Consider the following 13,537-nt stretch of genomic DNA (forward strand, 5'->3'; position numbering starts at 1 on the left):
CCTCGATCATTGGCTGACCTGCTAACCGCCTGAGCCCCTGTCGCCCAATGAATTGTTTAATTCAATGAAATCCTCCCTGGCAAAGATCAGAATTGACTTTTGCAGTTTTCTGCTTAAGGTCCATGTATCCGGGGGGGGGGGCGTCCCTCCAATTACAAACTCAGCATCTTGACGCCTCGACCCCCCAGGAGGCAGAGAGGCTTGCCCCTGACAGAGAGAACAGGGATCAATGCCTCTTTTCTGTGGCTACTCTGCCAGCGATCTGTGGAAGATGATCAATAAGTTTATCTTTGGCAGAAGAAGACTCCCCCCCCCCCCCCCCCCAGTCCGTTTGTCTGTCTTCAGAAACCGTCTGCAGGACCCAGCAGAACCGGCCTCCTTCACACGGAGACGGAAATGGTTCAGCTGGAAGGTTCCATTGTTAGGCTGGGGGGGTCTGTCCATACAGTGCATTTAACAACACCCCCCCGTACGTAAAAAAGTAATCAAACACGACTTGAGGTTTTTTTCTTTCTATAAAATAAAGAAATGCTTTTTTTGTGAGGATAAACTCATCATTTTATTTCTGGGCGGAGCCTGAAAGCTTCATCAGAACTAAAACAGACGTGACCGAAAACCTGTCTTATGTCACGACGAAGGAGGAGGAGGAGGAGCAGACGAAGAAAACGGACGAAGGGAACGTGATGAGCACTGCAGGTCGTCTGCAGACGCGTCACGGTATTTCTGCTCGCCACCAGATGCTGACTCAGTGGGGGGGGCTTCTCAGCTGATTCTTTAGAAGGCCGGTCTGATATCTGCAGCTTCATCGTCCTCTGCTGGAAGTTACGGAAAGCTTTACTCAATCTTCTGCCCCCCCTCCCTGCTATCTCTAACTTTTACAGCCCCATTCATCTTCACCCCCCTCCCCCTCTTGTCTGTATTCTGAGAAGTCTCTTGACACGTCTCAACTCCGCGTTGGCCCTTAACCCTCAGCACTGTTGACCTTAAGGTCAAAGCTCACCTCCACCGTCAGTGGACTTCAGCCGTGACGACGACCTGCTGAATTCCAGCGCCAACGGAGGATATGGGGGGGGGGGGGGGGGTGTTGATCTCTGAGAGGAAATGAGATTGTGGCAGTCGTTAAAAGAAACAGGAATGACGGCGAAGAAACGCCAGCAGAAAGGTGATGAATGTGATAAACAACAAGAGGAAGACGCAGAGCGGCGCCGCCGCCTTCTGTGGATCCCAACATGAGAACAAGACGCCGCTTCAATTTGTGAGCTTGTAAAAATAAAACAAAGGAGAGACGCAGAGATTTCATCACCAGACCCCCAAGGAGCATGGCGGGGGGGGGCTTTAAGAAGGAGTGATGGTGAGACGCAGCCCCTTTATTTCTGTACTTAGACGATAAAAACACCTCTGAGCCTCTGCCAACATCCACAGCCCCCCCCTCCTCCCCCAGATGAGATTCAACATAAACCATTAAATTAGGAACCCCTAGAAACGACTTCCTAGCTACCACAACATGAAAGTAACTGTGAAGAGGCCGGACTGGAAGACAGGAAGACGAAGGCCCGGTTCTGATGAGACACCAGAGGGTCGCAAACAGGCTTAGTGTTAATAATGACCTGCTACAGACGGACCCAATCACACAGTCCACTGGAATCAATATCTGCCCCCCTCAAAGGGCTGAGGTCAGGAGGTCAAAGGGGAGGAGTTTTACTTTGAAAACCACTAGAGAGATCTTTGTCCATTCATGGTGATGATCCCAATACTCCTCTGTTCCTCCTTGTCTGATCCTGAAAATAAAAAAACAGTTTTACCTTTTGTTTAAAAGTGAAATTATTTACGCCTGAAGTTAAACTAAAGTAACTTTTGGGTTTTATTAGGATTAAGTGAAATGAAAGAATTACAGAATGAATATTTATTCTCTGTGGTCGTCCTTTTCTTTGTAATTTGTCTTAAGTGCATGTCGGGTAGTTTTTGCGTCAGGTAATTTTTGCGTTACTTAGTTTTTGCGTCGGGTAGTTTTTGCGTTAGGGAGTTTTTGCGTTAATAATAATAATAATAATAATAACTTTATTTGTATAGCACCTTTCCAGATAAAAATCACAAAGTGCTTCACAGTACAACACGATAAAACAACAGTAAAACACAGTAAAAACACATGTTAAAAATAAATTAAGAAAAAGCTATTTTAAAAAGATATGTTTTTAGCTGCTTTTTAAAAGTTAGGGATTTTTTGTGTCGGGTCGTTTTTGCGTTACTTAGTTTTTGCGTCGGGTTGTTTTTGCGTTAGGGAGTTTTTGTGTCGGGTCGTTTTTGCGTTACTTAGTTTTTGCGTCGGGTTGTTTTTGTGTTGGGTAGTTTTTGTGTCGGGCAGTTTTTGTGTTGGGTAGTTTTTGTGTTGGGTAGTTTTTGCGTCGGGCAGCTTTTGTGTTGGGTAGTTTTTGTGTTGGGTAGTTTTTGCGTCGGGAAGATTTTGTGTTGGGTAGTTTTTGTGTTGGGTAGTTTTTGCGTCGGGTAGTTTTTGTGTTGGGGAAGTTTTTGTCTCGGGTAGTTTTTGTGTTCGGGTAGTTTTTGCGTCGGGTAGTTTTTGTGTTGGGGAAGTTTTTGTCTCGGGTAGTTTTTGTGTTGGGTAGTTTTTGCGTCAGGTAGTTTTTGTGTTGGGTAGTTTTTGCGTTGGATAGTTTTTGCGTCGGGCAGCTTTTGTGTTGGGTAGTTTTTGTGTTGGGTAGTTTTTGCGTCGGGAAGTTTTTGTGTTGGGTAGTTTTTGTGTTGGGTAGTTTTTGCGTCGGGTAGTTTTTGTGTTGGGGAAGTTTTTGTCTCGGGTAGTTTTTGTGTTCGGGTAGTTTTTGGGTCGGGTAGTTTTTGTGTTGGGGAAGTTTTTGTCTCGGGTTGTTTTTGTGTTGGGTAGTTTTTGTGTCGGGCAGTTTTTGTGTTGGGTAGTTTTTGTGTTGTGTAGTTTTTGCGTCGGGAAGTTTTTGTGTTGGGTAGTTTTTGTGTTGGGTAGTTTTTGTGTTGGGTAGTTTTTGCGTCGGGAGGTTTTTGTGTTGGGTAGTTTTTGTGTTGGGTAGTTTTTGCGTCGGGTAGTTTTTGTGTTGGGGAAGTTTTTGTCTCGGGTAGTTTTTGTGTTCGGGTAGTTTTTGCGTCGGGTAGTTTTTGTGTCGGGTAGTTTTTGCGTCGGGTAGTTTTTGCGTCGGGTAGTTTTTGCGTCGGGTAGTTTTTGTGTTGGGTAGTTTTTGCGTCGGGCAGCTTTTGTGTTGGGTAGTTTTTGTGTTGGGTAGTTTTTGCGTCGGGTAGTTTTTGTGTTGGGTAGTTTTTGTGTTGGGTAGTTTTTGCGGCGGGCAGCTTTTGTGTTGGGTAGTTTTTGTGTTGGGTAGTTTTTGTGTTGGGTAGTTTTTGCGTTACTTAGTTTTTGCGTCGGGTTGTTTTTGCGTTAGGGAGTTTTTGTGTCGGGTCGTTTTTGCGTTACTTAGTTTTTGCGTCGGGTTGTTTTTGTGTTGGGTAGTTTTTGTGTCGGGCAGTTTTTGTGTTGGGTAGTTTTTGTGTTGGGTAGTTTTTGCGTCGGGCAGCTTTTGTGTTGGGTAGTTTTTGTGTTGGGTAGTTTTTGCGTCGGGAAGATTTTGTGTTGGGTAGTTTTTGTGTTGGGTAGTTTTTGCGTCGGGTAGTTTTTGTGTTGGGGAAGTTTTTGTCTCGGGTAGTTTTTGTGTTCGGGTAGTTTTTGCGTCGGGTAGTTTTTGTGTTGGGGAAGTTTTTGTCTCGGGTAGTTTTTGTGTTGGGTAGTTTTTGCGTCAGGTAGTTTTTGTGTTGGGTAGTTTTTGCGTTGGATAGTTTTTGCGTCGGGCAGCTTTTGTGTTGGGTAGTTTTTGTGTTGGGTAGTTTTTGCGTCGGGAAGTTTTTGTGTTGGGTAGTTTTTGTGTTGGGTAGTTTTTGCGTCGGGTAGTTTTTGTGTTGGGGAAGTTTTTGTCTCGGGTAGTTTTTGTGTTCGGGTAGTTTTTGGGTCGGGTAGTTTTTGTGTTGGGGAAGTTTTTGTCTCGGGTTGTTTTTGTGTTGGGTAGTTTTTGTGTCGGGCAGTTTTTGTGTTGTGTAGTTTTTGCGTCGGGAAGTTTTTGTGTTGGGTAGTTTTTGTGTTGGGTAGTTTTTGTGTTGGGTAGTTTTTGCGTCGGGAGGTTTTTGTGTTGGGTAGTTTTTGTGTTGGGTAGTTTTTGCGTCGGGTAGTTTTTGTGTTGGGGAAGTTTTTGTGTTGGGTAGTTTTTGCGTCGGGAGGTTTTTGTGTTGGGTAGTTTTTGTGTTGGGTAGTTTTTGTGTCGGGCAGTTTTTGTGTTGGGTAGTTTTTGTGTTCGGGTAGTTTTTGCGTCGGGTAGTTTTTGTGTCGGGTAGTTTTTGCGTCGGGTAGTTTTTGCGTCGGGTAGTTTTTGCGTCGGGTAGTTTTTGTGTTGGGTAGTTTTTGCGTCGGGCAGCTTTTGTGTTGGGTAGTTTTTGTGTTGGGTAGTTTTTGCGTCGGGAAGTTTTTGTGTTGGGTAGTTTTTGTGTTGGGTAGTTTTTGCGTCGGGTAGTTTTTGTGTTGGGGAAGTTTTTGTCTCGGGTAGTTTTTGTGTTCGGGTAGTTTTTGCGTCGGGTAGTTTTTGTGTTGGGGAAGTTTTTGTGTTGGGTAGTTTTTGTGTTGGGTAGTTTTTGCGTCGGGTAGTTTTTGCGTCGGGTAGTTTTTGTGTTGGGTAGTTTTTGCGTTGGGTAGTTTTTGCGTCGGGCAGCTTTTGTGTTGGGTAGTTTTTGTGTTGGGTAGTTTTTGCTTCGGGTAGTTTTTGTGTTGGGTAGTTTTTGCGGCGGGCAGCTTTTGTGTTGGGTAGTTTTTGTGTTGGGTAGTTTTTGCGTCGGGTAGTTTTTGTGTTGGGTAGTTTTTGTGTTGGGTAGTTTTTGCGTCGGGCAGCTTTTGTGTTGGGTAGTTTTTGTGTTGGGTAGTTTTTGCGTCGGGCAGCTTTTGTGTTGGGTAGTTTTTGCGTCGGGCAGCTTTTGTGTTGGGTAGTTTTTGCGTCGGGCAGCTTTTGTGTTGGGTAGTTTTTGTGTTGGGTAGTTTTTGCGTCGGGTAGTTTTTGTGTTGGGTAGTTTTTGTGTTGGGTAGTTTTTGCGGCGGGCAGCTTTTGTGTTGGGTAGTTTTTGTGTTGGGTAGTTTTTGTGTTGGGTAGTTTTTGCGTCGGGCAGCTTTTGTGTTGGGTAGTTTTTGTGTTGGGTAGTTTTTGCGTCGGGTAGTTTTTGTGTTGGGGAAGTTTTTGTGTTGGGTAGTTTTTGCGTCGGGCAGCTTTTGTGTTGGGTAGTTTTTGTGTTGGGTAGTTTTTGCGTTGGGCAGCTTTTGTGTTGGGTAGTTTTTGTGTTGGGTAGTTTTTGCGTCGGGCAGCTTTTGTGTTGGGTAGTTTTTGCGTCGGGCAGCTTTTGTGTTGGGTAGTTTTTGTGTTGGGTAGTTTTTGCTTCGGGTAGTTTTTGTGTTGGGTAGTTTTTGTGTTGGGTAGTTTTTGCGGCGGGCAGCTTTTGTGTTGGGTAGTTTTTGTGTTGGGTAGTTTTTGCTTCGGGTAGTTTTTGTGTTGGGTAGTTTTTGCGGCGGGCAGCTTTTGTGTTGGGTAGTTTTTGTGTTGGGTAGTTTTTGCGTCGGGTAGTTTTTGTGTTGGGTAGTTTTTGTGTTGGGTAGTTTTTGCGTCGGGCAGCTTTTGTGTTGGGTAGTTTTTGTGTTGGGTAGTTTTTGCGTCGGGCAGCTTTTGTGTTGGGTAGTTTTTGTGTTGGGTAGTTTTTGCGTCGGGCAGCTTTTGTGTTGGGTAGTTTTTGTGTTGGGTAGTTTTTGCGTCGGGTAGTTTTTGCGTCGGGTAGTTTTTGCGTCGGGTAGTTTTTGCGTCGGGTAGTTTTTGTGTTGGGTAGTTTTTGTGTTGGGTAGTTTTTGCGTCGGGTAGTTTTTGCGTCGGGTAGTTTTTGCGTCGGGTAGTTTTTGTGTTGGGTAGTTTTTGTGTTTGGGTTATGGTTAGTCCCATAAATTCTGACTTTGGTTCTAAATGCAGCAATAATCCCGACAGAATTTAAAGGCTTCGGTCCAACGCTTTGGTGATAAAATGTGAGCTGTTGTTGCACACAGTAGTGAAGCTTGCCAGCCCTTAACTGTGTGCTGTTACCGTGACAACAGCACAGGAGCATCAGGTGTGTGGTGTTTTGCCAGGCGGCCGGTTGGTGCCAGTTCTGATGGTGTGTAAATGGTGAAGAGCTCAGAGCTTCGGTTGTTTCTGAATCTTGCAGTCTCAGGGAGAACTTTCCGGGATGTTCTGATCCATCTCATATCCCTGCAGGCTGCTGGGAAAGGTTCTCCTGAAACGGGCTGGGATGCATCCGAGTTTATGTGCGGTTTCCACTGACACAGCTGTGTTTTCCCAGGCTGGAGTCTCCCACCCGCTCCCTGCTGATGGAGGCTCCCAAAGGGGTGGAGATCCAGGCGGAAGCCGGAGACATCCGGGCCATCTGCAGGAACGAGCTGCGGCTGGAGTCCAAAGACGGAGAGGTGAGCCGTACGTCCAGAAGACGGAACACAGCAGAACCCAAAGCTTGTTCTCCTCACTGAATAGAACCAGCCAAAAACACCACTGTACTTTGGTACTTTAGGGGCTTCCTGCCCTCCGTTGCCATGGCTACCATAAGTACAGGTAATCAGCGGAGTGAGGGGTTTAAATGATCTGAAGTGGACCTTCATTCAGCTGATAAGGTCCCAGATTTCAGAACATTATTGATCCATCATTCCTTCCTGCAATCTGGGAGTTGGTTTTCTTCGAACCAGAGGGAGTCTGAGTTTATTCTGCATGTAACGCCTCCTATTGGACGAGAATCAAGGTCAGAGGTCAAGATCTGGAGGACAGATTTAGAACAACGTGAATCATGTTTGCGCTGCGAAGGAAAATGTTGTCTCCTCCACGGATTGGTGGTGGTTGCCATGGCAACAGCTTACATGAGTTTAAACCAAGACTTTCTGCAATTGTGAGGAATTTGGAAAAGCTTCAGTCTACAGTTTTCTATCAGTCAGAGCTTCATGAACTGATCAATATAATCTGATTTAATCCGGATTATTCCAATAAAACCATTTTATCTGTATGGTAAATGGCGCATACGTGTAAAAGGCTTTCTACCTTCCTTGAAGGCCCAAAGCGCTTTACAGTCACACACAGTCACACACTGATGGCGGCTCTGCTGTATGGACGAACACTGGCGCCTTCCTTCCACTGTGGGGTTCAGTGTCTTGCCCAAGGACACTTCAACACCTGTCGGGCAAGGCGGACATCCAACCTGCAATCTTCAGATCAGGGGCCGACCGCTGCACCACGGCCACCCCTTTACTGATGTACAGATGACATGGCAGGTTTTTAATCCAAGCCAACGGTGATGGAAGGCTAAGAAGAATCCTCCAGCAGAACCGGACCCCCGTAAGGGGGCGGGGCATCTGACAAAGGTTAACATTTAGGCCGCCATTTTGGTGAGGTCTGTGAGGAGGTTTGGTGGTTTTTGGAGTTTTGCTGAAAAATCCATCTTTTATCTTGAACACTAATTAAAGGTTTGTCAAGTTCTGGTTCTGGTGAGTTTTCAAAGAGACTGAAGGGTCCAATTCTGAGGAGAAATGTATGTAAATGAAGGAGTCCAGACAGAACAGCTTTCTGGTGATGAGAAAACTCCTCACTGCACCCCCCTACAGCTTGGTCCCGCCCACATTCTGCAGACGGGTCGGCGTCATGTCGCTCAGCAGAACCTCCTTTTTTTCCTTCTTGAACTGCACTCATTCTCCGTCTTTTCCTCCTCTTTCTCTCTCCTGCCCCCCCCCCATCAGTCCAAATATGGCGGTGGGGGGTGCAGATAAACAGATTTCCCTCCCCCAGTCTGACGTGTCATTGCTGTTAGAGCCAGTAGAGGATTTCAAAATAAAACTACTTCCTCCGTTAATAACGACGGCTGATGGGCTGGGGGGGTGAAGGTGACCCCCAACCCACCTAGGTGTAATTAAATCATCGTCGCAGCCTCGCCTGCTCGCCGTCTCCTCGTGGATTCATGGCCGTGTGGTCAGAAATGAAATGTGGGGGCGGAGCCAATAATTACTCACCCTCCATTAGTGCTGCAGATGTCTATTAGTCAAACTCCGACTTACAGCCAAGCTCGCCGTCTTGATCCGGACGCCGCAGCAGCAGGGACAGAGCCGTTCTGCTGTTAGACGCCACAGACACGCCAACCGGATCAGAACCAGCTGTGGTCCTCATCAGCAGTCCTGAGGACACGGCTTCTGTGTGGACAGGAAGTCTGTCTGCACATGCTCAGTGCGGATCACTGCCACTCTGCATTTGGGTCAGCTGCTGCCTCGTTCACGACTCCAATCTGGACTTTCCTTCAGATTCTGTAAAATGTCTGTTGAAGCTCCGCCTTGTTGTCTCTGCAGTGGACCAATCAGACGTCAGCGTTGGAGCTCAGGTGTCTGACAGGTGAAGCCCATTCCTCGCTTCTTCCAGCATCTTTAGGGGTGAAGTTTTCATCTCGAGGAATAAGCCAGACCTCCGGGAAGCTCCACCCCCTCCTCTTTTGGAGCAGGTTTTGCTGGTCTGTGGCCTGCCCCTCTCCTCCTGGGGAGGGGGGCAGCTGTCCAGGGGGTCAGATGCTTTAAAAAGGTTCTAGGTCAGTTCCTGCTGAGACCCCCAGAGGCGCCTGTAATTGCTCTTTTACCCTCCTCTGGCTGAAGAGCTGCTCCTCCCAGAGGCAGCAGGAGTTCTGCTCCTGCATCAGCCCCCATGGGGAGGGGGGGTTTCTGTGAAATTAGGGAGGAGACCAAAAATGAATTATGGGATGCTCTGCTGTTTTTTTCTCTGGAGTCTGCAGTTTTTCTGCTCTTTTTTTCTATTTCTGCTTTATGGCGACAAAATGAATCCAATTTGAGTCTGTTCCTGCGGTTCCCCGTGCAGGAGGGAACCACCATCATGCAGTTCCCTCAGGGCTGATGCCCCCCCCCCCATCAGCCGCACAGATGCAGGTGATGAGAACCGACAGGTACATCACCAGAGTGTCAGGTTACATTCATGACAGCAAAGGAGTTCCATCACAGAAACGTTCTCACACGTCAGAACCTGGAGGACAGGCGGCTGTGGTTCCTTCAGAACTTCACATAAATGGTCTGAGCCGAAGTACGTCTACATCTGACTCCAGATCATCTTCCAACCATCAGTAGTTTTTCGGGAAGTTACACTGAGAACAAACCTGGTTCTCTGTAGAAAAACACCTGAGCCGCTACAAGAACATACCAGAACTTCTCTTCAAAGAAAAAGACCCAAAGCCAGCCCACACCATAATAGTGCCTCCACAGATCTAAGTTTCTGCTGATCTGGTTTCACTTCACAGACAAATGAACAGTTTGTCCTGATTTTACCTGGCGTTCTTGTCAGAAACGTTCCGTCTTTGACTGAAGTTCATCTAAACAGCTGAGCTTTGAAAACATCTCAGTAACCATGGGAACCGTCTCTGGACTCCCTCTCTCAGTTCTTCCAACCCTAGCCTTTACTGTGTGGTTGGTGTCTCTGGTTACCTGAAGCAGGTGAGTTTCTCCAGGAGGGGGCAGAAAGGACGGCGGCAGAGGAACCGCGGGTTCATTATTGTATATCAGCGCGAGCGTTCCTAAAGGTTCGTTCCCCCGTTGGTGACGTTGCTGTTCTCTGTTCCCCATGCAGATCGCTCTGGACGCTCAGTGGATCCGCCTGCTGAGGCTGCCGGAGGGAAAGGCCTCCACCGGATCCTTGTCTTCAGGGACCAGGCAGACTGTCTACGAGGTTTGCGTTTGCCCCAACGGGAGGCTTTTTCTGTCCCAGGCCGGTACCGGATCCACCTGCCAGATCAACAACAACGTCTGCCTCTAGGACCGCTCCGAATCTGAACGGATTCCCACGGAGACCGCCAGAGCTGGACGCTAACCCTTCCAGACGCTCACGCTCAGACCTTCTGGATTCCCGCTGCAGGCTGGCGCCAACACTTCCACGCAAACGCAGGACTGCAGCAGCTGTTTGACGTGGAGACGGTTCCCGTCCGCTGGAACCAACACACAAATGGCAGAGATTTATCCACACATACTGATCTGTTCCCCTCTTCAGAACCAGAACCAGCAAGGTGATCACCATGGCAACGGCTCCTGGTTCTCCTGCCTCCATCGTCAACACCTCCTTCTATTTGGAAGCTCATTTCAAACCAACTGCAGTCCATGAACCGTAGCTGGTGTCAGTCGGATCAGAACATTTTGAAGGGGTTCTCGGAGTCAAACACGCCAGAAAAAACGTGATGCATTCAGGCCCTAAAGGAATTTACAGCTGTAGTTCAACAAAGCCTTCAGCCTTTTATAGACCTCAAGATTAAACCTTTTAAAGAAATTCTAACTTTTCTGACCGTAGTTATTCTTAAAACACGTCATTGTCTGACCTCTAAGACAACAAACAACCTTTAAAACATTTTTACAGAGAAAATGTCACAAACTGCTGCCTGTTATCAGGCATTCAGGTCGTTTAAATCAAACTAACCTGTATTTACTCACCTGTGGCTCCACCTGACCACCGTTTGTTGGTTTGGTTTTAGTCATGAAGCCTAACAGACTAATGAAGCGATGCTTTTTCAACCTTCTTCAACCATCATGGAGACTCTAATGTCAATCACATAGTTAAAAAATGTTCTATATGCATTTGCAAGGTTGACATTAAGGATTTAAAGGAAATGTAGGAAGATGTCATCAGCATAGAGTCAGACTTCCTGATCCAGATCCAAACTTTAGAAAAACGGCAAATCCTGAAATCTCAGCTCAGTAAAATGTTAACGTTTAGTCACTGAAGCTAACAATGAAACAAAACTAGCTAAATAAATTCTGGAGTTGCTATTTCCCAGGTACAGTGAATGCAGCATGATTTTGCTTTGAGGTTGGGTGGAGTCATGAGGTGTTTGCAGGTTCAAGTTACCTGTTCTACCTGGAGAGGTGATGCAGCTGTCCCTCTAGAAAACACAGTTAACATCAGAATCCCGCTGAAAACGGAGATCAGCTAACGCTAACGGTCCCTCACAGCTGGGAGGGGCCTTCTGAACAGGTTTCCTGTTGGGCTTCTGCTTCCTGCTCGGTTTTTGGCCCCGGCTGTTGGTCCTGGTGTCGTCCATCCGCATGTTTGGTTCCGACTGAACCTCTGCAGGTTTAGAAGTCCGACGTCTGAGTTCCTCTAAACTCCAGAACATCAAAGATCCGTTTGCAGAAAAAGTCTTCAGGTTTCGAAGCTCAAACGTCGTTTTCTGCTTTTATCGGTTCTGAAAGGAAGTGATGAGTCATGGTGCAGACGACACTCTAGTCTCATGAACGTCCATCAGATCGCAGACGTCTCATTTGGCGCCACGCCCCGTCAGGAAAAGGAGGCGGGGTGTTCACCTTGTTTGTTTCTGGTTCTGAAACCTGGAATCAGGCGGGCCGCTCTGTTGGGGGGGGGACCTGTGCCTTACGTCGATGCACTCGTGGCAAGAATAAGAAGCACATCACATGGACTCCTTTGGCGTCCAGCCGTCACCGCCATCTGCTTTGAGTTGGCCTTCATCAGACTCCGCCTCCTGTGAATGCAAAGACCTTCAGCGGCCTCTGTCCCCGCCCACAGAGGGAGGGGACACCCGCCGGCGCTTTCTGTTAGTCATCACCCACTGTTTGTGGTATGCAGTGATGTCTGAAGATGAAGATGTCTCATCCCGTGCTCCTGTGGTCCATCTGTCTACGATCTATGCATGTTGACCTTTTTTACACATCAGTCGGCTCAAATGTTTCCAGGTTAGAAACCTGCACACCTTTGTGTCTGTGACAGTTACCTCTGAAACCTGCAGCCAGACGCCGTCTGGCTTCACGGCGTTTCTGTTCTCCAGCACCAAACCGCCTCTGGTGCCGTCAGGCTGCTGCAGGAGGAAGTTTCAGAAATGTTTTCCTTTTCCCGCCCGGCGTGCAGCTTTGCTCCCATCTTCTGCAAATGTTAGAGAGGCGTCCGCCTGTCACGCCAGTCATGTCAGTTTCCACGTCACCAGGAGTTGCAGGAAACATCCAAAGTTCTGGCCGTTAAAAAAATGCCAATAGACGATAATCTGACTCCAGTTTCAGCCAAAGTTCCTTCAAGAAAATGTCCAGCAGCAGTTCAGGTTCCTCTGTTTGCTCACAGTTCCTGCTTCAGATTCATGTGTGCCTCTATGGTTCTCCTCCTCCTCTCTTTGGTTCTCCTCTTCCTCCTCTCTTTGGTTCTCCTCCTCCTCTCTATGGTTCTCCTCCTCCTCCTCTCTTTGGTTCTCCTCCTCCTCCTCTCTATGGTTCTCCTCCTCCTCTCTTTGGTTCTCCTCCTCCTCCTCTCTATGGTTCTCCTCCTCCTCTCTTTGGTTCTCCTACTCCTCTCTATGGTTCTCCTCCTCCTCCTCTCTATGGTTCTCCTCCTCCTCCTCTCTTTGGTTCTCCTCCTCCTCCTCTCTATGGTTCTCCTCCTCCTCTCTTTGGTTCTCCTCCTCCTCCTCTCTATGGTTCTCCTCCTCCTCTCTTTGGTTCTCCTACTCCTCTCTATGGTTCTCCTCCTCCTCTCTTTGGTTCTCCTCTTCCTCCTCTCTATGGTTCTCCTCCTCCTCTCTTTGGTTCTCCTCCTCCTCCTCTCTATGGTTCTCCTCCTCCTCTCTTTGGTTCTACTCCTCCTCTCTATGGTTCTCCTCCTCCTCCTCTCTTTGGTTCTCCTCCTCCTCCTCTCTTTGGTTCTCCTCCTCCTCCTCTCTATGGTTCTCCTCCTCCTCTCTTTGGTTCTCCTCCTCCTCTCTTTGGTTCTCCTCCTCCTCTCTATGGTTCTCCTCCTCCTCTCTTTGGTTCTCCTCCTCCTCCCTGTGGTTCTCCGCCTCCTCTCTATGGTTCTCCTCCTCCTCCTCTCTTTGGTTCTCCTCCTCCTCTCTATGCAGTGATGAAAGTCTTCCGGGAATTCCCGGAAATCCGGGTTTTTGAGCAAACCGAACGTACTTTCCGGGAAATAAAGACCTGATCTCTACGGACAAATCGCTTTCCGGATTAGAAAATGGTCTGAAATAAGCTAATTTTAGCTTTATTTTCTATATTTCTCCGCAGATCGCTTCCTCTATGGTCGTGGCCATCTTTCGTCTTCCCGGCCTAATTGACCAATGACGGGACGTTTTAGTTGCTTTCGGATGCGTCGACGGGTCTGATTGGCTCTGTCTGCACCACGTGGTCAGCGTGACTCGCTTCCCTAGAGACCAAAACTGGCGGACCCACGCTAAACTTTCACAAACACATCTGAAGAGTTTGCGATCAAATTTGTGTTAAAATAATGGCAGGCATCGTCATTATTGAGCGTGGTCACGACCTCAGTTGTGAGAAGACGATAAAAAACAAATTGAAGTGGTCTTGGCTGGAAAAAAAAAAAAAGATTTTTAAGGTAGTGTAGGTCAAATACTTTTTTGTGTAAAATAATCTCAAAACCACATTTTGAAATAATTTCAATTTTAGTTTTGAGTTTCAGTTTTT

General features: G+C 47.4%; 1 protein-coding gene across 12 annotated transcripts in view; it reads left to right on the forward strand.

The window, feature by feature from the left end:
* Positions 1-11,735, forward strand: part of sgcd (sarcoglycan, delta (dystrophin-associated glycoprotein)) — a 198,129-nt gene extending 186,394 nt beyond the window's left edge. For all 12 annotated transcript variants that reach the window (XM_078930898.1, XM_078930892.1, XM_078930893.1 and 9 more), the window contains 2 exons: positions 6,391-6,514; positions 9,702-11,735. In XM_078930898.1, coding sequence (XP_078787024.1) covers positions 6,391-6,514; positions 9,702-9,887 — 310 coding nt within the window. In that variant the 3' untranslated portion in view covers positions 9,888-11,735. The remainder of the gene's footprint in view (positions 1-6,390; positions 6,515-9,701) is intronic.
* The last annotated feature ends 1,802 nt before the right edge of the window (positions 11,736-13,537 follow it).

Source organism: Oryzias latipes, chromosome 14 (assembly GCF_053564925.1).
Source record: "Oryzias latipes strain Hd-rR chromosome 14, Olatipes_Hd-rR_3.1".
In the NCBI taxonomy this organism is placed as follows: Eukaryota; Metazoa; Chordata; class Actinopteri; order Beloniformes; family Adrianichthyidae; genus Oryzias; species Oryzias latipes.